General features: G+C 47.0%; 1 protein-coding gene across 1 annotated transcript in view; it reads right to left on the reverse strand.

The window, feature by feature from the left end:
* CSMD2 (CUB and Sushi multiple domains 2) overlaps positions 1-27,817 on the reverse strand; it is a 540,846-nt gene that overhangs the window by 470,853 nt on the left and 42,176 nt on the right. The window contains 1 exon segment of the mRNA XM_042948549.1: positions 22,760-22,872. Coding sequence (XP_042804483.1) covers positions 22,760-22,872 — 113 coding nt within the window.

A 27,817-nucleotide genomic window follows, 5' to 3' on the forward strand; every position in this document is an offset into this window, starting at 1 on the left:
TGAGAAACACGGGTTCTGACGTAATTCCTATAGCTGCTGGGAGACAGGCAGCCCCTCAGGACTGGCCTCCTCTGACCGCACCCTGCCCCCCCTTTTAACCTGTCAAATTGGCGAAACATTGTTTAAAAGTATTAATATTCAGTGATGCAGAGGGTGTGAGCAAATGTGTGTACATTGCTGGCAAGAAGATAAATCTTTCTGGAAAGCAATTTGAAACCACCTACCAAAAGTCTTTGAAATAGGCCATGCCCTTATGGATTTATTCTAAGGAAATAATCAGATGCACCCAATGATTTATGTATAGGGATTTTTCATTGCAACATTATCATAGGGGAAAAGTGGAAACAATTCAAATTTTGAACACAGGAGTTTAGTTAAATAATTATAGCAATATAAATATATAAAATTTCAATTTAATGCACACATTTACAAACATATACCCAGAGGGATAAACACCAACCTATTAAAACTGTGGTGATATCTAGAAGGTCGGATCACAGTTCACTGTAATTTTCTTCTTTGTGCTTTTGTGCACCTCCCCCATTTTCTCCCATGAACATGGAATACTCTTAAAATCTATAAAAGCAAGACATGTGGTCTTAAGAAAAAAAAAAAAAAAAAGACGCGCATCTCCAAATCTGGCTGTCAAGCTGCAGTTTGGGTATAAATTGTTTGACTCTTTGAAAAAGCCTAGAGATCTCACTTAAACCAACAAATGATTATGCTTTATAAAGCACGCACAGCCAAATCAGGATTCTGAAATGTGCTGCCAGTTCCCCACACTCATCAGTCAGCGGCTCTGACTCCAAGTGGGCACAGGTGAGAAATAAAAACCACAGCTGTGCTCAGGCTTTCCATTTGACCACCCATCTTCCTCCCCCCACGTCCCCCGGTCCAACCTTCCCAAGCACCGCGTGAAGAAATCATGGCGGGTATCAGCACTGGCCCCATTTTGATAAGGGGGCAAGGGCAGGTCCTGAAAGGTTCAAGGTCCCACTCAAACCTGTCGCTCTAGTGAGGAGCCAGGCTGAGACTTTAATCCAGGTTTCTGACTCCATCTTCCATGGTGTTTCAGCTGCTGCTTGTCCCCTGGAACACTATGTGGATGGGCTGAAGTTCCTGGGAGTCAAGGTGGAGCAGTGCTAGGCCTGGGCACAAGGCAAAAGAGTCGGCGGGCTTCTGTCCATCTGAAGGCAGTCTCTAGTGGTCTGCCACAGGGCTCTATCACTGTCCTGTCCGACAGGGAGAACTATGCGGAACACCAGGTTTGGGTTCTGGAAATCCTTCTCAACCACACAGGACTCTGTCATCCCAAGCTCCTTCTCAGCTTTTAAACCCACCCTGGTCTCTCTTATAGTAAAAACAGAGCCAAACAAACCCAGAAGCTCACTTGGCCCCACATCCCCCCTTATCATTCAAACATCTCTGAAGATGTGTCTGGATGCTCAGCTCTCCTTCCTTGCCTCCCATTCATGCCTCAGCCCCCTGCACGGGGGTGAGGGAGACCTCCATGGCTAACTGCACTCACCCCTGGGGCAGAACCCAGTAGACAGGTGCACAAGCTTGTTCTTCCTGGAGGCTCGGCCCCATTTACCACTGCCGTTCCCCCTTCTTGTGGGGGCCCTGACCCCTTGGCATCTGTGCACTTTACTGCCAGTCTTCCCAAGGCCCCAGCAAGGGCCCCTCTGTGTAAGCCACTTCCTCTGCCTGCCCCGGGTGTCCCCCAGGGTTTTGGCTCTGATCCCCGCCTCCCGCACCCATCCTGGTGATGGCCTCTCCCCGGGTGACTCCTGCTCTCTCATGGTGCTGACTGCTACACTGTGATGCTTGATGTCGTGTGTCAGCCTGACAGGCCACAGGGCGCCCGGACTAAACACTGTTCCTGGGTGTGTCTGTGTGGGTGTTTCTGGAAGGGTGCGGCATTTGAATCGGTGGACTCAGTAAGTGGAAAGTGCCTTTCCCACTGCAGGTGGACACCATCCAAGCTGTTGAGGGCCTGATAGAACAAAAAGACAGAGGATGGAGGAACTGCACCTTTTTTTCCGGCCTCACTGCTTGAGCTGGGCCATCTCCTCTTGTCCTCTCCTGCCCTTGGACTGGGATGTGTACCATCAGGTCCTCCGGTTCTCTGGCCTTCAGACTCACACTGAATCACACCGTTGGCTCTCCTGGGCCTCCAGCCTGCAGACGGCAGATCGTAGGGCTCCCTGGCCTCCATAATCCTGTGAGCCAATTCCCCACTTTACACACACGCACACACACACACACACTTAAACTCGTAAATCCATTAGGAGTGTCTTTTCCTGAAACTGCTTGACCTCCTGAGACACTCTGAATATTCCTTTTCTTTCATTGCCTCCCCCATCCCCCAATTTAATCAAATGTCAAGGCCTGCTGATTTCGTCCCTGTGCGATCCGACCCCAGCCTCCCCTCTCCATCCCCAACCCTGCTGCCATTATCTCAGCTTCAGGCCTCACACCTGGCACCTGTTTTCCCAGGAGGGCCCCCACCCTCTGGTTTGGACCCTTTCCTCAGCAGCCACAGTGACCTTTCGAAATGTCTGATGATGCCACTGCCTTGCTTCTGAGAGCCCTTCCACAGGTTTCTGCCGACCACAGACAACACTCACATCCTTGACATGCATATAGGCCTCTGGCTCTAGACCCCTCGTGTTTTTACAGTGTCACCTTACCGCCTTCATTACCTTCTAATTGTTATTCATTAATTTGAATACTGACCCACACGGAGCTCTTCATACTTGCCATGCTGGCCTTGGCCTCCAAGTCTTGGCTCAGGCCACCCCTCCTGCCTGGAATGCCTTCGTCTTCACTTCTTCACTCCCTTGGCTCACTGGACCACTTAAGGTTCAGCCATGGTGGCACCACCTCCGGGAAGCAGAGCCCAGACAGGGGGTTATTGTCCCTTATACTCTACGTACTGGAAGGCCATGATGATATAGACCATCGAGCGAGCATGCAGAATGGGCTAGGTGGTATTCCTGCATTCTCCGTTTTCATCCTCAGTATAACTCTGCAAGGTAGTTTCCGCCGTTTTCACATGTGTACGTGAGGAAAGTGAGACAGAGAAGTTCAGGGACTTCCCCAAGGTCACACCAACTCTCTCCATGATTTGCTTATGATCTCCCTCCGCCTCAGAAAGGCCTGCTATCCTCTTCTCACCCTTCACCTCTCTGCTTCCTCTAGAACTCGTCTAACCCATCCACCTACCCACCCGCAGCCCCATCGGCCCCATCAAAGCCATGGTGCCGACTGCAGGCCTGGCCCCCTGCTTGGCTCGGAGCTCCATGAAGGGCTGGGCAAAGGCTTCTAGATCACCAGTGGGGCCTCACTGCCTTACACTGTGCCAGTAATTCCTGCTCAAATTACTACATGCTTCACTTCTTTTCCCACTGGAGGCCAAGCCCTGGTCTAATAACTCTGTCTAATAACTTCTAGATGGAAAGGTAGCTGGAGGTGGACTGAGGGCAAAACTGTCAAAAGCCCAGAAATCTGCCTGTTAAACTGGGCAACAGAAATCCCAACTTCCACTGGCTCTGGGGTGATGTTTTCTTTCTTTTTTTTTTTTTTTTTCTTTTCTTTCTTTCTTTTTCCTTTTTTTTTTTTTTTTTTTTAAGTAGGCCTCACACCCAGTGTGGAGCCCAGTGTGGGGCTTGAACTCACTACTGTGAGATGAAGACCTGAGCTGAGATCAAGAGTCGGACGCTTAACCGACTCAGCCAACAAGGAGCCCCGGGGGTGGTATTTTCAAATGCTCCTTTCCAGATGGAAAGTCAAAACAGAGAGTCTGTGAGCATCTTCTCACGAGAGCCCATCCGTTCTCCACTCTGGTTCTCTGGGCCTCTCCATCAGTTTTGTTTACTTTTCATTTCCAATAGTGAGTGAAATGTCTATAAACATTTTCTGAATGACTAAGTAAGTTGAATGAAAAGGAATGATCTGGATGTCAGGGGATGTGAGTGTTAGAACAAGGTCAGCTACTGACAGCAAGACTATGGACAAATCACTGCCTGACTGGGGTCAGTTTCCTCATCTAATGAACTGGCAACGTAGGCAGAATGGCTCAGAGTTTTCTTCTATGTGGGAAAAACTCTTTCAGAACGTAGGTCACCTGGTGCTGTGGCCTCTGATTCTGCCTCCTATTCATCCCACCTCCAGGCACCCCTCCAGCCACCCAACTCCTTGTTGCTCCCTGAACATGTCAGGCCCACCTCAGGGCCTTTGCACTTGCTATCCCTGCTGTCTGGAGCACTCTTCCCTCATACATACTCCTGGCTCACCCCTTCACCTCTTTTAAGTCTTCACACAAATAGCACCTCCTCAAGGAGCCTCCCTGACCACCCAATCTAGAATTGTAACCTCCCCACCCTAGACCTGTCCTTTCCCGCTTCTCTGCTTATCAGTTTGCTTTGCACTCATCAACATCTATATACTGTATATTTTACTCATTTATTTTGTCTATTATCTGTTCTATATACTGGAATGCAAACTCCGTGAGGGCGTTTGCTTTGTTCACTGCTGCGAGTCCACGATGTCAGCTTGTGCCTGGTGCTCAATAACATTCGTTGAATGAATGAATGATTCTCCGTCAAAAGCACACAGTCCCATGAACGGAGCCGTGAAATTACTGCCAAACCCCAAACAGCTCTTCCCTTATAGCTGTCAGGGCTTGGGGACACAGGTGATAGCCCTGCCTCTCCCTGAGTTTGTCTGCATGTCGTCGTGTCGCTGGAACCAGGGTCAGCCACCTGGTGGAACCGGGGCCCCACCCAAGGCCTCACTTTTGTGAACCAGCGATTAGCCTTTAGAAAGGAGCCCAACACCAAGCCCAAGCCACAATCTTGCTAATTGCTCTCCGGGTGCTAAAAGCAGCAAGCTGGCTAAGTGCTCCAAGGAACATCTCCAAAGGATAGCTACGGAACAGCACAGCGCTCGGGCCTACATTCCAGAAAGCACTGCTTTGAAGGCAGACGATGCGGATTTCCTTTCAAGTATTATCACTCACTGTCATGCCCATTATGGATTTTTCAATCCATAGCTCCCCGGGCAGTAGGTGCCTGCCAGGCAGAGCCGAGCTTCCACTCCCCACGCTGCAGGCGATTCTCCACCAGGGCTCAGGCCCCCAGCACCCACACGCACACATGACCTGCCTCACTGCTCCGAGCGTTGACTTCTCGGCAACGGGGGCCTCTCTTGTTTCTCTCTGGACCTCAGGGTGGGACACACCCTCTGCCACTCTCCCGACACCCTCCACTCAAGCAGCACTTTGCTAGTTCCATGGATGCTGGGCACCTGCTTCCAGAAGACAGGAAGGGAGCCGGAAGCCCCGGGGCGGGGACAGGCTCTGCTTCGCCAGGGCCAGTACTGCCCTTGCAGGCCAGACCTCTGGAAGCAATCGATGCTACAGCCGCTGTAAGAACCAGGAAACAGAACTGGCAGAAAGGGGCGACGGGCCCTCTCTCGATACCCCAGGCAAATACAGCTTTGGGGGTAAAGAGAAGCCCTCTTTTCAAAGTCTGCTCCCTCTCAAAGTCATCTCATCTGACCCCACGGCTTCAAATACTGTCTACATGCTGAGAGAGAAGGCTCCAATGCATCTGCAGACGGACCATCTGCACCCAGCTGCCTCCCCATCGGGCCCTCCCGATGGCCAGCAGACCCAACGCATCTCCAGTCTTCGCACCCCCGAGCCTGCTCCCCGCAGGTTAGAGGCAGCTCTGTGCTGTAGTTGCTCCTGTCAAACCCTTACAGTCATCCGTGACTTTTCTCCAATCTGTCAGCTGCTTCTGTTGGCTCCACCAGAAAAATCCATCAAGAACAGGCCTGCTTCTCGTCCCCTCCACTGCTGCTGCCCTTGTCACAGCCCCCCGGTCTTGCACCCAGGCTCCTGGCTCCCACCCTTGCCCTCCTCGAATATATGCACACACACACAGAGCAGCTGCTAAAAGGTAGGTCGGGTCAGGCCCTCCTCTGACCTGCTGGCGGGTCCCTTCGCACTCAGAGTAAAAGCCAAGTCCTTCCCATAACATAAGACTGTGCTGATCTGGTCCCCTCTTCCCTCTCTGACTTTGTCACCTCTTACCACTCTCTACCCCAGCTCAGTCTCCTCTGATCGCACGGGCTCATCTCTGTTCTTCAAATGTACAAGGCAAACTCTTGCCTCAGGGGCTCCTGGATGTTGCTGACTCAGAGCCTGAGGATTCTCCAGGACATGGTGGTCTGGAACCCCGATGTCCATCCAGGGAGCCCTCCTCCTTGGGCCTGAGTAAGCAGCCACCATGCCCACACTCTCATCTCTCAAGCAGTTTGCATCAGAGCTATTGGGTTTCTTATCCATCTCCCAACTAGCTCATGGTTGTCCAAGGTCAAGGACTGGATCTTACCCATCTGTGTTTTCCCAGGCCCTGTTCAGAGTACGTATTCAAGCCATGTTTATGGATGGATAGATGGATGGATGGACGGTTGGATGAACAAAAAAGCTAGGTTTTCATAACCTTTACACTGTTTGGTACATTTTCTCCTCTTTGTGCTTGACTGAACAGCAAGAAACCAAGGAATCTACTCTGTCTGTGTCCTCAGAAGCCTCACCAGCAGCCAGCCAGCCCATGTGCTGCCTCTGAGCGGGACCCATGCTGTTCTCCAACACAGCTGAGGGTGCAGCACGGGCGAGAGAACATTCTCCCTGCCTTGGGAATGGTGGGGCTGCCAAAAGCTCAGCCTTCCAGACATTATTTCCCAGGAAAGGAAGGAATCTTCCCACACCTCAGCATCCATTCAAGATGGACACGGAAGCTTTACAAGACTCTCACATGGTCCCAGAGCAAGGAACGATCTACGGGAGGAGGCAAACCCAATCCCATTGGGCATGGCTACAGATGAGCCTGGTCTTATTCCAGTGAGCTCAGGCATCGACTCCATTTTACAGCTGACAAAACTGAGGTTCAGAGATATCACGGCCTGTTCTCCAGATAACATGCAGTGAATGGCAGATGAACCCAAGAGCAATTTGGTTCCAAAGTGCAAGCTCATTCTACTGTCCTGGCTGTTTCCTGCTTTACCCTGACCTCTAGAAGGGGGTGGAAGACGAGCTAGGTGGCAGGCATGAGGGGGCAATGTGGGCACTGGCTCCAGGTGTACCTGTGCCTGAGGAAGGATAATGTCCCAGGTGACATGCCTTCTCTGGCCTTCCACAGCTTACTGAGTCACAAAGGGCTGCAGCGGCTCCAGGGGCTGCTGGAACATGGGTCAGGTAGAGGGTTTTTATGGGGATGGCCAGCTGCGTGCCTGTATCCCTGCAGTCTCAATGTTAATGGGGCTTGATTGGCAGGGCCCGGGCCAGTACTAGGGATTAGAAATTGCTTTGGATCAAAGTCAATCGAATTAATGGATGGGGATCACTGATTAAAGTAGTGAGTTCCAGGGGCGCCTGGGTGGCGCAGTCGGTTAAGCGTCCGACTTCAGCCAGGTCACGATCTCGCGGTCCGTGAGTTCGAGCCCCGCATCAGGCTCTGGGCTGATGGCTCAGAGCCTGGAGCCTGATTCCGATTCTGTGTCTCCCTCTCTCTCTGCCCCTCCCCCGTTCATGCTCTGTCTCTCTCTGTCCCAAAAATAAATAAAAAACGTTGAAAAAAAAATTTAAAAAAAAAAAAGTAGTGAGTTCCAGAATCACAGAGTCATTGAATTAGCAACTCGTAGATCTTCCATTCATTACAGAAGGCATCTAGGGAAAGTCCCTATCCAGTTCAGCCCATCTTCTGACACCAAAGAAATCCTCAGCAGGAAAAGAATGCTGCACCTAGGGTCTAGGGAACAAGCTAGTGTGGCTGGCCACCAGCAGGGCGTGTCTGTGAAGTGTCCTGGTCTGTCTTTTAAAAAATGCCTACTTGTATTCGACCTGCCTGTCTCTCCCTCTCTCTCTCTTTCATGTATGCGTGTATGTAGAGATACAGAGATATAAATAGTAATATAAGATACAAGCTTTAATACTGCTACCCCTAATAAGACTGGAAGATATGGCATGTTGAGCCTGTAGATTTGGGCACTCAAAATACACCACTTATGCCCCCTGGGACTATACAGTATTTCACTGATTTTTTCCCCCCACATTTAACATTTAAACAGCTCAGGAATTGAAAGGAGTTTTACAATCAAGAGTGTGTCATAGTTTAATTGGTAGTGTTTTTTCTTTCTTAGTGGTGCATAAAATAATGGCGCATCTTACAATTGATGGAATGTTAAATTGATGCAATTCAGTACACATACCAATTTGAGAAGTATGCTAATGGCATCTCTGGTAGAACTTGATTGGTCAAACCCTTGCTTGAGCACCTCCAGAGATGGGGAGCTCATTACCTCAATAATTAAAACTATGCAGAATTTCTTCTTGTGGCTTGGCTGGAATTCACCTCTCAAACATCTATGCAATGGACATTGCCTGCTCTCTGGAACAATTCAGAATAAACATTTATTTGTCTTGCATGTAACACATCCTCAAGTCACCTCCAAGTCCTCTCTTTAACTATTCTTTAGAGATAATTACTTCTCTCATTCATGTTTCCCAAACACCTACACTGTGCTGGGTCTTAACACTGGAGATACAGTCTGACCCTCAAAAACACCTTGCTACTGATCATTGCTTTATCGTGTGAGTTTCCTTCCTCTGAATGTATCCACCTCCTAAGATCGGTGTCTATACTTCTGTTAATAGAGCCATGTGATGTTTGGCACATGTTCTATTCACAGACAAATGAAAGCTTTGTGTAGTTTTCACATAAGCCAGACGTCATTGCTGTTGATTTTAGTTTACTCTTTGATTTTGGATTTTCTCCTATTTACCCTTTATCACACAATCAACACTAGAGCAGCCATTAAGAGGAAGGTCAAAAACACCCACAATCTCACTGCCCTCCCACAGCAGGTGCTTCCCTTTTTTATTTTCATCCAGTCCCTGTCCATATAAGACCTACTTTACACAGTTGTAATAAATATGGGGAAACAATTTTGCGTTCTGCTTTTCCACTGAAAATAATATCGTAAACATCTTTCTATATTACTAAATAATGCTATTATAATTTTAAATGGCTGCATAAATCCATTAGGTAGATAGACCATAATTTTCATAGGCATCCCCCATTGTTGGACATTTTTACAGTTTCCAATTTTTCATCATTATAAATAACGCTGAAATCAACACTTTCACACATATAACTTTCTTCTTCTGTTGAATTACTTCCGTAGGATATATTCCCAGGAGAGGAGTTACTGGGTCAAACGACATGAGCATTTTATGACTCTTGATACATGTTGTCAAATTGGACTCCCAAAGGACTCATTTACATCACCACCAGCAACTGTGAGTGTGCCGTTTCTCTGTATCTGCTCCAGCACCATCTTTCCGCCTAAGAGTCTTCAAGCTAATTGACTAGGGATAAAGTGTCATTCCATTGTTTTAATTGACACTCCGTTGATTACCAGCAAGACTGAACAGCTCTCCTGAATATTTACTTGCTGACTCTATTTCCTCTGGTGTGAACTCCCGATATCTTTCTTACCACCCTGGCTGGGCTCGTTATATAATATAAAGAATCAACCTTTCCTACCCTATCTGGCGTAATATTATTCAACACTCTCCATTGTAGGTGGGTTTTGTTATGTAGAGCTTTCACATTTGAATATAGCCAGATCAGCACATTGTTTCCTTTTGCTAGATCCTTAAAGTACAAAGCTTGGCACTGTGCTCCATTATCGTGAAATATTTATTTTGATCCAACAATCCCGGCTGCATGAAAGTATTTTATTCTTTTTTGCCAGCTGACGTCAAACTGCCTGGGCTCAAACCCACATTCTACCTCTTACTAGCTGTGTGGCCTCAAGCAAGTTACTTAACTTCTCTGTGCTTCCTCAGTAAAATGGGGATAATGGTTGCACTTACTTCATAGGATTGCTGTGAGGCTTAAATGTTGACGTGTAAGGCACTTGGAAGAGTCCCTAGCACCTGGCAGGAGATGAAGCAATGTTATTCAACGTTACAATCATCAGTGTCCAATGTATTTGCTCTTCCTCCCTGCTCGGAATCCTCTGCAAAATTTCCAGCTGTCATCCCTAAGGCTTCATCTCCATCACTTAACACTGGAGATCCCAGTCCCTGGATCATGTGTTCATCAGGACTCTTGAGGTGAGGTTTTTCAATCAGTTACAATCACATCATGAATGTCTGCAGACAGGAATACCATACATATTTTGTTTAAGCCATTGGCAAAGATAAGCTGTTCCATGTGTAGGGCATTTCTTCTATTTCAGCAGCTCAAATACCCATCCATAAGGAACGTGGGCAGTGTGGCATGAGCCCCGGGCTAGGTGTCCCCTTGTCCTGGCACCCTCCACAGTGCTAAAGAAGGTCCAGGCACATTCTGTGCTGGGCAGTGGTCCCCATCTGCCAATGGCTCCCTAGGCTCTAATCTGTCCCCTGTCCTTCTCACTATCCCTGAAGTACAAATCTCACAGTGTCACTTCCCTGCCTAGCACCCCTTGGTGATGGCCCCTCTCTGCAAATAAAGCCCAAACTCCTTCTTGTGGCCTCCCAGGCCCGGCTGGAGCTGGCCTCCAACCCTCGTCCAGCTCAGTTCCTGCTACTCCAGCTTCTCATAGTCTACACTTCTGCCAGGCAAGATTTCTTACAGGTGCTCACTACACTTTCTTTCTTCTGACCTTTGACTTCATTCATTCATTCATTCACCAAATATTTATTGAGTGCCTAACACATCAAGCCCTGTTCTGGGAGCTGAGGACTCTGCAGAGAAGAACAATAACCACGCAAAACAAAGAGGAAGACCCTCCCCCCTCCCCAAACTCGTAATCTAATAGGGGAGATAGACAATAAGCAAACAAATAATCGTTATCATGTGTCAAGGGGTGACAGGGAGAAGGGGTGGTGGGGGTGCTGTGTTACATAGTATGGTCAGGAAAGGCCTCTCTGATGAGGGGACATCTGAGCAGAGGCCTGAAGCAAAGACAAGGCAGAAAGCTACGGGGCCTTCAGGGCACAGCGACAAAGGGAACAGAGTGTATGGAGGCCCTGAGGCTGAAATGCTTGGCTTGCCCATTTCTCTGCCCTCTTTCACTCCACAAAACCACTACCGGTAATGGAATTCATTACCAAACCCAATCTGCATTATTCCTAAAATATGGCTGGATAAAGGTCTTAAGGAAAGAGCAGGAAATGAAGAACTGGAAAGGGCAGGTTGAAAAGCAGGGAAGCAAAGCCATCGCCTATGAGACAGGGTCGCTGGCAGCAAGTGTCCTCATCAAGGTCAAGACTAGGAACTGCAGGCTTGGAAACACCCCAGCACCCTGACTCCACAGCGCCTCCTATGTGTGGGTTTGGAGGACCAACTGGGAGTTATTTTGGGAGGCAGCACAGAGTGGAGAGGTGTGCATGCCCCTTAGGTGCTGTATAAACTCAGGCGAGGTAACTAACCTCTCTGGGCCTGAATTTCCTTATCCGTGAAATGCGGATCTTAGCAAGGCCTTGCTCTTGAGGTGGTGATGTCCGGGGTCTGCAAAGCTCCCATTGCATTGCTGGGCCCGTCACAGGTGCTCAACACATGCTGGTTCCTTTGTTTTCTTCATCTCAGAGGCCCTGGGTGTGCGCGGATCCTGTGGCTCGTGTGAGGATAGACTGTGAAACAGCTTTCATGCAATGGGACCGGAAGGACAGGGATGCAATCTGTCCACCCCCAAACGGCGAAATCAGCATCTCCCACCTAACCTGCTAGGTGTTTTCCCTCCTGCTGTTAAAATGTAATATCAATGGGTGCAAACCCTCAATTATCCACACTATTAAAGGGAGGAGCTGGAAAGAATAATCCAGAACAGTAGCTTCTCACCTCCAAATTATCAAACAATGGGAAGAGAGGAGATTGGAATATTCAATCTGATACTTCTGTGTGGAGGTGTTATCCTCGAGGTTGGGGGGGAAGGTCCCCCCAAGGAAGAGGAAGTAGGAAGGCATGTGTCCTCTCAAACGCCAGGGCAGGGGCCAGTGGAAGAAGTTCTGATGGGCTCACCTGACCCAGACCCATGGGAGGGAGGCAGATGTGAACATCCAGCTACAGTCTCTGCCAGAACAGTGGTTAAAGGCGGGCCCTCGCACCTCCCATCCAAACAGAGGAAACCACATTCCTGTCCCCACCAGTGCCTCAGGGGCCATTATGGGAGGGGCTGGCAGTGGGCTGGCAATGGCCCCGGGTGAGCCATGTTTGGGTTTAATGGGCTCACCCGCCTTGGGCACAGATATGGCAGGAAGGGTCAAGGCTGGGGCATCCTGCTGCCTCCCGCGAAAAGGGCGTTTATCAACTGAAGACCTGTGTTAATAGGTGTTAAATAGAGTTCAATGCAGAAAATTGAGAAGTAATGAGACTCGGGAGCCAAGAGAATAAATTAAGAGGTGATCACATGGCTGAGGGAGCCACCACCTGAATGTTGAGAAGGAAGAGCTTGGACCATCAGAGAGCCCTGGGTCGGGGAAGAGGTCAAAAGGACGAGCCACTGCACAGGAGGCTGAGGCGTGGTCAAAAGCAATTAAGGAATTACCATATTTCATCGGTTCTAGGGCACGCATTTTTCCATTTTTTAGTATCTTTGAAATCGAGATGTGTTTTGTAATCAATAGCATGTCATACTTCAATTGGCAACATGTTTTTCTTTCTCTGTGGTACATCAAATCGAGCTATATCTTCTAACAGAGGGTATCTCAGATTCAGCGGAATACGGTCCCAGATACCTTGAGCGAATCTCTTTCCTTGTTGGGGTCTTTTACATGGGCGAGATGAGCACCTGTTGTCGACTCCATCTTATTTAATCATTGTTTATTGAGCATCCACCACATGTCGGACCCTGGGCTAGACACAGCTGTCAACGGAGATCACAACAGTCCCCATGTCTGCTTTCTGAGTGCATTAGGAATGCCCAACAGGCGTTGTTTGTTCCCGGTGAGAATCGCGCATGAAGGAGGGATTATCAGTGTCTTCCTATGACAGGGGCGGTCACCCCCCCCCCCCCACCGGTTACTAGCCGGCTGGGCTAGGAGCCGATTCTCCCTCCCAGACCTGAGCCTGCAGCCTCAGTGCTCCCCATCGCTCCCCTGCGTGTCCCAGCCATCCGGAAGCACACGTGGGCGTGGAGAAGGTAAAGGAGGAACAGGAAAGGTATGAGCGATGCGTGGGATGGGGGGAGATGGGCCCAGGGCTGAGAGGCAATGTCTGCACCACCGGCAGCCTGTGGGTTTGGGTTAAGCAGAGACTGGGAGGAGAACAAAAAAAGGAACAAAGTGGTGGTGCAGGGGGGAAGTGGGTGGAGGAGTCTGAGGAATGTAGGGGAGACAGAGACTGGAAAGAGTCCAGTGGGGTCAGAGGAGGAAGGGGATGGAGGTAAGTTTGATGTCCAGGGCTTTCATGACTGGAGGGGGTTTGCTCTCCATCCTGGAAGCAATCGGAAGGTTTAAGTGAGAGCTCCCCTGAGATCCTTGCACCCCAGCATCTAACGATTTTCTGAATCTTTTGTTGGACCAAGAGTGACTACAGACTCTTAAGAGGAAGGCTCTGGGGCAAGGCCCCCTTGTGCAGTCGTTCAGGCTGAGTACAAAAAGTGAGTGCAGGGGTTCTTGGGTGGCTCAGTCAGTTAAGCGTCCGACTTCGGCTCAGGTCATGATCTCACAGTTCATGGGTTCAGGCCCCACGTCAGGTTCTGCGCTGACAGCTCAGAGCCTGGAGACTTATTCAGATTCTGTGTCTCCCTCTCTCTCTCTGCCCCCTCCCCCTCTTGTGCGCGCGCTCTCTCTCTCTCTCTCTCTTGCTCGCTCTTTAAAAAAAAAAAAACAGTGAGTGCAAAAGGGTGACCAGACAGAGGGGTGATGAGAACCAAAATCCAGCCTCTCCTCTTTCCATTAAGCCATATGCTCACAGGGCGGTGTGCCCTCAGGGTGGACACTTGTGCTAATTTGCACAGAAGCCCTATATGGACTAGCAGGGATCCAGATTAGCAGAGACAAGCATTAGCTACCAGGGCAATGTCCCTGTCGCGTGCCACGCCTGGGACTCAGGTATCATGGTGACAGAAGAAACAAAAAATAGGCGGCCTTCCTTGCTCTTGAAGACCCACAAGGCTTGACCAAAGGCTTTGTTGGGAAATAATTTTTTTCACGCCCACAAAACACACCAGGCCCTATTATAAGAGCTGCCTTTCACTGAGTGCCAACTGTGTGCCAAATGTTATGCTAGGTGCTTTCCAGACCTTTTCACTAATGCTCACGCTCCTCTTGAAAGGAAGAGTGGGTTATCCCATTTTCCATAGGAGGGAGCTGAGAGGTTCGGTGCCTTGCCCGAAGTCACACAGTGGGGACAAGGCAATGATCTCCAGAGACCCTACCAGGCAGGAGAGCAATTTTCTCCATGCAGTAAAGGAGGTGGTATTTATTGAATAGAGACTCTGTGCCAGGCATTTTATATACATTAACTCTTTTAATCCTCATTACAATCCCTTGAGGGGGGCATTACGGATTCTCTTTGGCAAAAAATCAGCTCAGGGAGGTTGGGAGACTTGCCTGAGTTCTCATAGGTAACCAGCATTTGAACCCACCACTTTCTGGCCCCTGTTCCTTTGCCCTTCCCCCTTCCAAGAGTCTTAGGTCCCAGAGCTCTTTAAAGGTGGGGGCTCCTTATGCACGCATATTCCTCGAAGCCTACCTTGAGACCTGGCATAGAGCATCTGTGGCAAATATTTGTTGAATGCATGATGAATGAATGAATGAATGAATGAAGGCAGAGAACTAAAGTGGATGTCCACCTTACCTGCAGGTAGTCTGGCCACCTGAAAAGGCTCCTTCCCCTTCATCACCGTGTCTTCTAACACACTGACGTGAGGAGGGTCAGGGCACTAGAGTTTGGTATGATATCATCGTCAAATTATGTTAATGCTCTTCCCCAAAGGGGGAAATATCACTGTGCATGATGAACTGTTTGTGGAATTATTGAGGACGTGATATGAAATTCATCCTGATTCCCCACTTATTGAGACGTGCTGCCCAATTTGTCTCAAATGTCACATCTCTATGTATTAATTTGCTACTCCACAGTACTGATTAAAAGGAATGTTCTCCAACTCCCAAGGCAGAGCCATCAGAAATGGAGCAGGTTCACTCAGGAAGCACCATCCCTCCTGGGCAGAGGAAACGGACATTCATTGCCTCCCACCCTAGAGGAGGCCTCACCAGGCCTGCTGTTCTGGCCCAGAGCAGGCTGAATGGTGCAAATTGCATATATATATATATATATATATATATATATATATATATATATACACACACACACACACACACACACACACACACACACACACACACATAGTTGAATAGCTTCCATTAGCCCAATTTTGAAATGTCTGCATAATGTCCCAGAATTGGGAAACCCTTTCAGAATGAGGAAATTGTCCAAGAGGTAGAGACTGGGAGATGGGGAATCAGCAGGCCTAATTATAGGAAGGAATAAAATCAGGAGGGCCCATTTCTGGACCCAAGTTTCCCTGTGTGCACAGTGTCATGTTCACCTTCAACCCTGCTCCACCTCCAAAAGCCACGAAAGCACACCCTGGCCCGAAGTTTGCTGCAAACCCTCCTCTCCTCGTCTAGCACCCAAGGGACCTCCATCTTTGTTCTTCTGTCCCCTACAGACGTGTCTATCTGACCCCCAGGGGTGACACTGCTGACCTTCCACTGGCAGCAAAAGCACACGAAGGTGTTCTTTCAGAAGTGACACTGTATTGAGTGCGTCCTCCTCCTCCCCTGTTCTGGTGCCCTTTGGGAGTACGGGTGGATGGGGGCAGAGGGGGGAAACCGTGGTTGTGAAGGTGAGGCTCGGTTGAAAAATCAGCAACTGCACACAGTAGGCACTCAGTAAATATTAGCTCAGTGAATGAAAGAATCTCTACCATCAACTTTATGGGTGATGTCAGCCCCTCTGGGATCATTCTTTCAGGTGGACTAGTGGTTCGTGGGTGGGCTTCAGGGCACGTGAATTAGATGAAAGGAAATACAGGGAAGTGGTGTGTGTGTGTGTGTGTATGGTGTGTGTGTGTATGTGCGCGTGTGTGTGTGCACACATGTGCATGTGTGAGCATGCAAGTGTACACGTGTGTGTGCACGTGTGTCTGCAAAGACAGTCACAGCTTTCAAGTTCATGAGTCCAATCCCCAATGTATAGAGCCTGCTGGATGTGTTATGAGCATATTTAGTTCTAGAGCCAACCTTCTCTGATGGAAAGAGCAGAGGTCATGAAAAGGCTAAGCTCCCGGCCTTGACCTGGACAGTTCTGGTCCGCCTAGTGGCAGGACCTGAGGCCTCATCCCTGTCCAGTGTGTGCCCTCACAGGCAGTCCTGGTGCTCACGGTGATGGACAACTCCGCCCCTTTCCCAGAGAGGCCACGGTCTGTTTGTAGACTAGACACAGCATGAGGGTTTTAGGCAAACTCAGGAGCCAGGGGACTGAGGCAGAGCTGGGGCTGTGACCTCCGGTGATGACATTATCTTTTCCATCTCCTGAAATAGTCCCAGGCAAGTGAGGTTAGCATGAGGGTGACTTCGTTAATCCACTGATATTTATCGAGCAGGGATAATTTGCCAGGCCCTGTCCTGAACACATCGTGGGACTTGTGCCTTCTCTTCCTTAGTCTTCACAGCTCTGTGAAGCATATTCTTATCCTGATTTTACAGATGTGGAGGTCAGAGCTCAGAGAAATGAAATTACTTGGCCAAGGTCTCACAGCAAGTGAATGGCAGAGATGGGATTTGATTCCAGATATGGGTGAATCCAGAATTTGAGGTCTCAATCATTGTACTATGCCACCTTTCCCCTTAATGGTTACCAGGGAATTTGCAAAAATAAGGGTCCTTCATCCTTCTAGAATCTGTGGAGAGGCCTGATTTTTAAGGAAGCCTCCTATGTTTTGATAGTGAAATCCCACGATGACAGATTTAGCTAAGCAGAAATAAATACCAGTTTTCAGATCTCGATGATTAAATAGATCTGATCGACTAAGACTTAGCACTCAGGGATGGGCTTTCCTTCGCCAAAGTGTCAGACGGACTGCTCGAGATTAATGGTCCTAAAACGCAAAGGTGCAACCAAGATCAGGCATTTAAAACCTGCAGAGACTCATCTAATTGACATTTCTGATCGGCTTATAATAACTCCTGTTTACCTGCTGAGGAGTCTGGAATAGACAGAAACATCTCCACACAGTCTTTGAGAGTTGTGTGTGGAGAAGGCGAGAAGTCTGGCAACTAGGCTGGGAGAAATAATACCTGAAGACAAGGCCGAAATATCAGGGAGAGAATCACCAGGGGCAAACTGAGAAGTGACGGCTTCCACATACTCGAAGAGGGAGAATGAAGGACAGACAGGCAGAGCACCGGTGGGGCAGGGACGGAAACCGTCGCAGAAACTAAGACAAACACAACTGAATTCCAGCGGGATTTGAGAGTGCAATGTAAAAATAAAACTCTAAAAGAATAAGATGAACATTTGTATGAATATTTATCTGATTGTGGCATAGAAGAGGCCTTTCTAAGCATGACACCAAAGGTAGATCATAAAAGTAAAAATTTTTTAATTTAAAACCGGTGGCATAAAAACTAAAGCTCCTGCACATCAAAAGGAAACGCATAACTTTAATATCTTTAATATGCAAAAACCACTTACAAAAAAGATAAGAAAAAATACTAGCGCCTCAACAGAAAAATGGGCAGAGGTGGGACAGGCAATTTACAAAATGCTCTACAAAAGGCCAGTAAGTGATGACAGGGGCTCAACCTTCCCTATCATCAAAGAGATGCAAATTATAACAACAAATGAGATTTCATTTTTCACCCATTTTAACCAATGAAACTGACTTAAAACTCACCAATGTGCAACGTAGGGGGCAGAGGGATAGACCTACGTGTGCTGTTGGTGGAGGTGTATATCAGTATAACCTCTCTAAGAACACTGAAATTATGTATTAAAATGTAAAATCTACCCACTCTTTGACCCAGCAATTGCACTTCCAAGAATTTATTCTAAGAAGATAATTAGATGAGGGTTTAAGTTGTATGTACAAGAATGTTCTTCACCTAAGTGTCCACAGAAGGCTACTGGTTAAATAATTGTGATACATGCAAACCACAATGGCTCCCTCGCTGATACTCATTAAGAAGGACAAACAAAGCCAGGCTACTTTTATTAACATAGAAAAACTCTGTCCTCGTTAACCAGATTACAGAACTGAGCACGTAGCATAATTCCCGATATGTATGGATCTGCATTTATGTGCAGGTGCTCATGTGCATGTGCAGAGAGCTGTTTAAATGTACACTCACTGGAATGGCAGAGGTGAGGCTGGACCCTCTGCAGCGGATGGGCAGCCCTAGCTGGGCAGAGCAGGATGGGGTGGGGGCAGATCTGGAGGTCAGGAGGAGGGGGAAGTGAATGGGGTGAGTACTCCTGGGGACTCTGTGCCGAGAAAGGGTTACTAGAGCCAGCAAATGAATATACAGGACACTCTGTTAAATGTGCCTTTCAGATGAACAATGGGTAAGTTTTTAGTATAAGTATATCCCGTGGAATATTTGGGATATACTTACACTTTAAAATATTCAAGTTTTTAAATCTGAATAATTTAAAATTCAAATTAACTGGGCATCCTGTAGTTTATCTGGCAGCCCTAGCTTAGAGGCTCTGGACATATCTCTTGTTGCCTCCCCGGGGAAGACCCTGACACCAGCCTGGAGGCGCACTGGAGCTGAGGCAGGCTTCCCGTGTCCTTCCCTGCCTCTGACTTAGCTCCAGTTTACCTGCCCATGAAATGGAGTCACCAATCTCTGCCCTACTCCAAGAGTTTGGCAGGGAGTGCAGCACAGAAGGGTATAGTCTTTAGTGCCAGAGAAGCCACGTAAAAACTTCTGGCCATCAGGTAGCCTTAAGCTGAACACAAAACTCTCAAGTCACGCGCAGCTCATACATCTGTAAGATAGAGATAGCGATGTCGGTCCGCAGGGCCACCGTGGGGATTAAGTGAGATAATGTATGTAAAGTGCCTGGCATACAGTCAGCACTCAATACAAGTTGATCCCCTTCCCTCTGGTCCGTGGCCACAGCCCACACTCTCGTCCCCGGGGATTACAAATCAAGCATCTCCTGTCATCCCAGGGGTTAGACGATTGGCCTTTTTGATCTTTCCCTTGAAGCGGCAGCTGCTGTGGGCTGACACCCTTCACCTGACTTCACCTTTCTCCAAAGACCCCCGCAGCGGTTCGATTCCTTATCTGTATGTTTCACTCTCCCGATGCGGTGGAGGAGGCAAACTCGCTTTGATAGCAGACTTTCGGGGACATCAGCCAAAGGGAGCTGCCGAGAGCAGGGCCCGGATGTTTGATGTTTTCTTTTAAACGGATGCAGCACTGTCTTGACTAGAGAATGTAAGGGGGCCGTCCTGGCTGGGGGCAGTCCGGGCTGGTAGGGGGGCCTCCTCTGCTGGAGCCTGTCTGTCTGTCTGTCTGTCTACGACTGTCTGGCACAAATGACCGAGGCAGACTCCGTGATGGAGGGAGGGGCTGACCTCTCTCCCAGAGAGCCAGATCTTCACAGTCTTTCTGACTACTGGGTCTCCCCAGCCCCCTCTAGTGAGGCCCGGGTAGTTCCAAAAATTCTGCCCAAGGTCAGTGAGTCAGTTATAGGCCTAAGAAGCTAGTGTTTTATCAGTCAACCCCCAAATGTGGGATTATCTGGTATCTTGTTGATAAGCCCGGTGACAGACAGGCCCAGGCCACCGTGGTGAATGCATGCAGCACGTGGTTTATTCCCAGCAGAGGCTGCCCCTACTGGCTCCTCCCACCCTCTCCACTTTTTGCCCCCCCACCCCAACTTTAGGTGTTCCACAAGTCGGTGCAGTTCACACTCTTCCAAATGCACCCCCGTGGTCCAGTCCCTGGGCCAGATCAGTGAGGTTTGGTGAGAGCCCCAGCCTTGGCCTCTCTGTGGGTGGCTCCCTTGTTAGCACACGCATCTACGAGCCACTCTGCCAGGCAGCACAAAGACAGCAGCCACACAGACTGGAGTCAGCAGAAACCCTGCATGGGTGACCGCATGGGGGCTCACTCAGCCACAGCCACCTGTTTGCACTGGCTCAGGGTTTGCCTGCCTCGCCTGCAAGGTTTTGTCTTCTTACCACCAATGTCACTGTTATGTGGCTGAGCTAGGGCAGGCCCTTCCTCTGGCCCACTGGTCCTGCAGCATTCTCATGTCTGCACTGCCTCCTCTGTGCCAGGCAGGTAGAAGGAGGGACCCACCAGCCTCTACTCTTTTTCACTATTGTATGGCCTCTTTTGAATCACAGACCCTTGGTGAATCTGATGGAAGCTTTAGTTCAGCTCCTTCCGGTAGAATTTCCGGCAATGACAGAAACGTTCTCTACAGTGTTGTCCACTGTGGTGGCCACCATGTGGCTATTGAACACTTGATATGAAGCTAGTGTGAGTGAGAAAATGAACTGTAAATTTTATTTAAGTTTGACTAATTTAAATGTAAATATTCCCCTGTGGCAAATGGCTACTACGCTGGGTAGTGCAGCCCCAGACAGAGGGTCAACAAACGTTTTCTGTAAAGGGCCAGGGACTAAATATTTTAGATTTTGAGGCCACATGATCTCTGCAGCAGTAGCTTGACTCTTAAGTTGTAGTACCTGCCAGGAGTCATAGATAGTACATCAACAAATGGGCTTAGCTGCATTCTAATAAAACTTTATTTACAAAAACAAGTCATGGGCTGGATTTAGCCAGGGGACCATAGTTTGTTGATCTCTGTTCTAGACCTTTTCTTAAAAAAATACACATATCCATTACATTCAGAATTTTGGCCCTAATTTCAAGGGTAGACCCTCCATGTCCAGGCTACGTACAACTTCTGATTTAAAAGGCCTCAGCGAATATAACCTCAGATCTGCTCTATGTGGTGGAAAAGTGTTTGGCATTGTTCCGCAGAGGGGACAATGTGGTTAGGAATCAATAGGACACTTTTTCCCTAAAGCCTTATGAAAATCCAGGCCTCAGCTAAATATCTGCAATGACTGCTGAGTGAGGACATCGTGAGGGCCCAGCCAGGTCCCCCTGGGTCAGTCCTTCCCAGCATCTCTGCAGGCATCAAGTCTGGTGTCACTGACTCATTCCACCACCGTCCCCAAACACAGCCAGTCTCCCCAAGGCTAGTATGTCATAGAAGGAACTCATGACCAGAGATACCGTAAGGAGTTTCTGAAGAGGCCTCTTCTGAAGAGGCTGTAACTCAGACTTTGAGAGAATTCCTTTGGGTTCAGGGACAAAGATTCAGGGCGAAGATGTAGCTAGAATGACCAAGATTACAGGCTTGCTATTGGGAGAAACTGATCGTTGTTTTTTGTTTTTGCTTTTGTTTTTGTTTTGTTTTTCTAAAGAAACTGGATTATCTCAAGAGTCCTTTAGAGATACTTAAGTCTTTTGTCAGGAGCCCTCAGCTAAAGGAGACTGTGGTTATGTCAGGAGCCCTCAGTTAAAGTGATCTGGAATTATGTCAGAAGCCCTCAGTTAAGGAATGCAGAACTTTCTACAGAGCCTCTCAGGAACCTTTGGTTAAGACTAATTGAGACCTTTCTCAGGAGTCCTCAAATGCTGAGGTTGAAGCATCAGACTCTGTCCCTCACACCCCTACTACCAGGGGTGGGCTTTGCCAAGGAGGTAGGACTTGCCCTTTTTCCATGGTGTATTTCTAGCCAGGACAAAGGTGATATCTATTTCCATATTGCTATAGCTTCATTCAAGAAAGCATCACCTATTCTTTAAGTTCTTGGAGGTAAGGGAAAGAAAGTTTTTGAATAACTGGCATGCTTTACTAGGGTGTTATGTCATTACTGCTATTAATTATCATTAGCAGTCTTAAAATATGCCTATTAATGATCTCAACACAAAATAGCAGTGTGGTCTTAGCCAAGAGCAGCATAATTACCTATTAATGAGATGTAAATTTCCTAGGGAAATGACAGAGATCTAGAAGTACCACCTTCTGAACTAATATAATAAAGTTAATAATAATAATAGTGTATAATCTGAAGATATTAGTGTTAATTTGAATGCCAACACCATATTTAAACAAGCCAAGAGAAGTGGAAATTATTTGCATAACTCAAACCAAGAAACCCTAATCTGTGCTATTAAGGAAAAATTGATTGTTCTTTTCTGAATGATATAAAACGGACTCTTTGCAGTCCTTATAAGGAGCAGAATTTTTTTCCCGCTACTTATTTTTTTAATTTCTTTTCCTTAGGTTTTCTCTCTCTCTTACTTCTAAAACCAAGCAGAGGTAACTTGGACAATTAAGTCCAATAGAAAACAGAATTAAAAAAACAAAAACACAACAAAATGCATTTAGGGGACAGAGAAATAGATGCTACCAGGCCCTCAAGATGAATTACCACACCTGAGCTCTGATTTCAATTTTCAGTTTCCTGGGAACATGGCACAGACAATTTAGGTAACCTAGTTACTGGATAGTAGGCAGCCTTGTGGAAGGCGGGAGCTCTGAATCTGAAGCATCCCTTTCCCGCAGCTGAGAGCAGCCTGGCCCCGCCTACGGCTATTCCGACCTGAGGCATCAGGTCCCCATGGTGGGGGCCATGAGGCACCTACCTTCATAGCTGGCATGGAAGCCCTGAGCGCTGACCGCGTAGTCACTGATGAGGCGCAGAGAGAGGGTGGTGGCCACACTGACGATGGTGGCTGGCAGCTGAAAGCCTGTGAGCCTGGAAGACAAAGAGGCGCGATTTAGGGAGAATGACCCCCTTGGGAAGTGAGCGTCCATTATGCATTTATTGAGTGCTTGCTGGATGCACAATGCTGATTTAGGCACAGGGAGGGATATGAAAGAAGCCTAACATTGGGCATAAGCGAGGAGTCCAAAGACAAAGAGGTGATGGAGCAGAGGTGACGGCAACCAGCAGTCTCCTGACACAGACACGTGGGAGGCCACTTTCCGGAAGCCACGGGCCATCCTACAACCTGGAGGACCTGTCTCAGTTAGGTCTCTTACTCCTTTCTTCTCTTTGGGTGTCTTCTCCTGTCCCTTCCCTTTCTGGCTCTGGGTAGACTTCACCACAAAGTTACAACTAGTAATTGTCAACAGACAACATTTATTGCATACTGAGGAAAATATACTCAACTATAATTAGCAGAAGGTGGATGCTTCTCATCACAGACTTTATTCTTTAAAAGGAATAAGTCTACCGCTTTTATACAAATAAGTGCTTATTATTTTTAAAGGATGAAAGCAAAAAGTAAAAAACCCAACGCAATCTAGAAATAACCATTCTTGACAGTTGACGTACAAATAGATGGAGGGATCAATAGATGGGGCCATCATCAATGAAATAATTTCATACAAATGGGACCATACTATACATGCTTTTAAAATTAAAATGCTTAAAAAAATTTTTTTCTATGAGTTCAGTGAAGAAAAAGAAACAGAGGTGAAATGGAAGGAATTGTTGAACCTGAGATAATATGTTTTCAGCACTAAAGAATCATTTGTAAAAGATTCTTCTAATGTTAAAAAAAAAGTAAAATAATGAAGCCTTCAGTGAACGCTTGGGAACATATTTTAGGAGAGAAGGTGTCCATGGCTGGGAACCCACAGGTGACCTGAGTACACACACAGGATGTAGTGAGATGGCCAGTCCCCTGTCTGCCTCTGTCCTTCATCTCCTATCTGAGGCTCACCCTTCCTTCCTGCACCCCTGACAGGGCTCTGGGAAGGAATTCAAGGTTTACCTTTACCTTGATTTTCAAATAGTTTGGGATACCTGTGGTGCTCCTGGATCCCACTCTATACCTCCCATTGTCATATAATATCTGGATGCCGACATGTCCCTTAGAATCATAAGCACTGAGTTCAGACAAGTTGAATCAGGCATATGTTAATGCCCACCATGAAAAGCCTTTTGCAAGATGAAGCCCTTGCCCTTCCCACCATCCTAATCTTATAGGATTCCTATTAATTCAAAATAAACTCAAGGAACAGAGAAGGAAAGTGATCGAGCTATGATGACCAAATCAGTTTCAAGATCATGTTCTCTTCCAGTATAAGAGCTCCCAGCAAAAGATGCCTACATTACCCCATATTCTCTCCTGTCCCTGTCCCTGACTTTCTGTCTCCATTTCCCTGACTTTCCAACATGGGTCAGAAATTTATATGTAGGGGCACCTAGGTGTCCAGGTCGGTCCAGCATCCAACTTTAGCTCAGGTCATGATCTTGTGGTCCATGAGTTCAAGCCCTGCATTGGGCTCTGTGCCGACAGTTCGGAGCCTGGAGCCTGCTTCGAATTCTGTATCTGCCTCTCTCTCTCTGCCCCTCCCCCACTCACTCTCTGTGTCCCTCTCTCTCTTTCAGAATAATAAACATTAAAAAAAGAAATTTATATGTAAAATAGTGAAACCATACATATTAGAAAAAAACAACCTTTTTTTTAATCATCTTATGCTGAGGAAGGTCTTTCTAAGAGTGACATGTTTAGAGGATTCATTTGGGTCCTACCTTCTACCATCATTCTTCTAGGGAGCTGTAACTACGTGGGGGTACCCTATGCACTCACTAGCCACAGAACCGGGCAAATGACCAATCATGGCATATCCCTCATCTTCACAGACTGGGTCAAGGCATGGAGAAGAAGGAGGAAACAAAACCCAAGCAGGGTCATTCTGAGTCCTTCCGTGGGGTAGGATATACAGATTCCGAGTCTTTTAGTTTTGGATTGTAAACCATTAGAATGTAAGCTTGGGACTGTCAGCCATCTTTTTAACATTACCCAGAGCCTAGCTGCTTTACAAAATGATATCCCACACAGACACAGACAAAGCTGAAAGTGAAAGAAGAGAGACAGAACCCTGATGGTACATTGTTGAGATCCTTGATCTCGCCATGCAGAGACATCTACCTCTGCAGTACCTGGTTACACGAGCCAACATTCATCCTCTATTTGCTTGCTTCCTTCCTTCTATCCATCCATCCATCCTTCCTTTTTTTGTTGTTCTCAAGCTAGTTTGATTTGGGTTCTACCTCTTGCAATCTATTGCTGACGGACACAGCATGAAGCCCCAGAAACATTAAGGAAAAATATCGGTTGACTCAATTATGTGAAAATTAAAAACATGTAGCAAAGCAAAATAAACTGAATAAATAAAATAAAATAAAAAAATAAAGAGAAAAATACAAACTGGAAAGAATTCATAATCTATAAATAACACTTACAAATCAACCTGAAAAAGATGAACAAGTATAAAGGAAAATGACAAAGGAATGAATAAACAAAAACAGAAAAATGATCCACATACTTAATACTAAAAACATGGAAACCAGGGGCACCTGGGTGGCTCAGCTGGTTGGACCTCCGACTCTTGATTTCAGCTCAGGTCATGATCTCGCCATTTTGAGATTGAACCTCTCATAGGGCTCTGTGCTGGGCATGGAGACTGCTTAAAATTCTCTCTCCCTCTCCCTCAGCCCCTGCCCCGCTCAGTGTCTCTCTCTCTCTCTCTCTCTCTCTCTCTCTCTCTCTCTCTCTCTCTTTCTCTCTCTCTCTCTCTCTCACACACACACACACAACAAATGAAAAACAATATGGAAACTAAATCCACAAGACTCATTTTTCACCTTTCAGATTGACGAATATCCAGAATTGGCAAAGGTTACAGAAAACAGATCCTGTGGCTATCAAAAGGATGATAAGGAAATACTGCAAATCATACACACACATTTGACAAATTCGATGAAATGGACCAGTTCCTTGAAAAGCGCCAACGACTGTAAGTTTCCCAGTATGAAATAGATCATTTGAAAAGCCTTATCACTATTAAGGAAATTGAACTAGTAATTTAAAAAATCCCCAAAAAAGATACACACCAGCCCAGATGGTTTCACTAGAGAATTCTACCAAGCATATAAAGAAGAATTAACACCAATTCTACACAATCTCTTCCAAAAAATAGAGAAAAGAAGGAACACTTCCAAACTCATTTTATAAGATCAGTATCACCCTGACACCAAAACCAAGAGAGTACAAATCAAGAAACTAAAGACCAATACCCCACATGAATATAATCACAAAAATCCTTAAAAATTATTAGCAAACAGAATTCAGCAATATATAAAAATAATTATATACCATAACCAAGTGGAGTTTATTCCAAGGATGTAAGGCTAGTTTAATATTTGAAAATCATGGCCACCTGGCTGGCTTAGTAGGTTAAGCATCCAACCTTGATTTCAGCTCAGGTCATGATCCCAGGGTCATGAGATCAAGCCCCGTGTAGGGCTCTGCACGGACAGAGAGGAAACTGCTTGGGATTCTCTCTCTCTCTCTCTCTCTCTCTCTCTCTCTCTCTCCCCTTCCCCTGCTCTCTCTCTCTTTCTCTCTCTCTCCCCCTCTCAAAATAAATAAATAAACATTTAAAAATATATTTGTGGGTGCCTGGATGGCTCAGTTGGTTGGGTGTCCGACTTCGGCTCAGGTCATGATCTTGCGGTCCATGAGTTTGAGCCCGGCATCGGGTTCTGTGCTGACAGCTCAGAGCCTGGAGCCTGCTTCAGATTCTGTGCCCCACTTCTCTCTGCCCCTCCCCCACTCATGCTCTGTTTCCCTCTGTCTCTCAAAGACAAATAAATGTTAAAAAAATCAATCATTGTAATTCACCATGTTAACAGGCCAAAAATCGAAAAATCACATGACCATATAAGCTGATGTAGAAAAACCACTTGACAAAATTCAACACTCATTCTTGATGGAAAACACAAACTTTCAGAAAACTAAGGATAGAGGGAAATTTCCTGAACTTGATAAAGAACATCTACAAAAATCCTACAGCTAATCTCACACCTAATGGCCAAAGACTGAATGCTTTTCCCCGAGGACTGACAGTGAGTCAAAGATCTAACAAGCCAGTTGAAAAAGCAGCAAAAGACACAAAGAGACAGCTTACTAAAGCAGATATAAGAATGACAAGCAAGGGGCACGTAGGTGTCTCAGTCAGGTAAGTGTCTCACTCTTAATTTTGGTTCAGGTCATGATCTTGTGATCACGTTCGATCCTTGTTCGAAGGATCGATCCATGTTCGATCCAAGGCTCATGTTCAAGCCTTGCTTGGGGCTCTGCACTGACAGTGCAGAGCCTGCTTGGGATTCTCTGTCTCCCTCTCTATCTCTGCCCTTCCCTCGTTCATGTTCTCTCTCTCTCATATAAATAAATAAATGAACAAACAAACAAACGTTTTAAAAATAGTGGCAAACAAGCATATGAGAAATGTTCGACATCGCTGGCCATTCGGGAACTGCAAAGTGAGACCATGGTGAAATGCGACTACCTACCATTAGCACAGATAAAATAAAAATCGCGACAACACCAAATGCTGACAATGATGCAGAGCAACTAGATCTCTCAGACTTTACCAGTAGGATGTAAAATGGCAGACACTCTGGAAACAAGCCATTTCTTAAAAAAAAAAAAAGTCTACACATACCCTAATCATACAATTTAGCAATCACACGCCTGGGCATTTATCCCAGAGAAGTGAAAACAGGTGTCCTCACCAAAAGCTGTCCACACTTGTTCATAGCATTTCTTTTTTTGTAATAATCAAAAACTGGAAACGACCAAAATGTCCCTCAGTAGGTGAATAACCAACACCAGTCCCTTTAC

This window comes from Panthera leo, chromosome C1 (assembly GCF_018350215.1).
Source record: "Panthera leo isolate Ple1 chromosome C1, P.leo_Ple1_pat1.1, whole genome shotgun sequence".
Lineage (NCBI taxonomy): Eukaryota > Metazoa > Chordata > Mammalia > Carnivora > Felidae > Panthera > Panthera leo.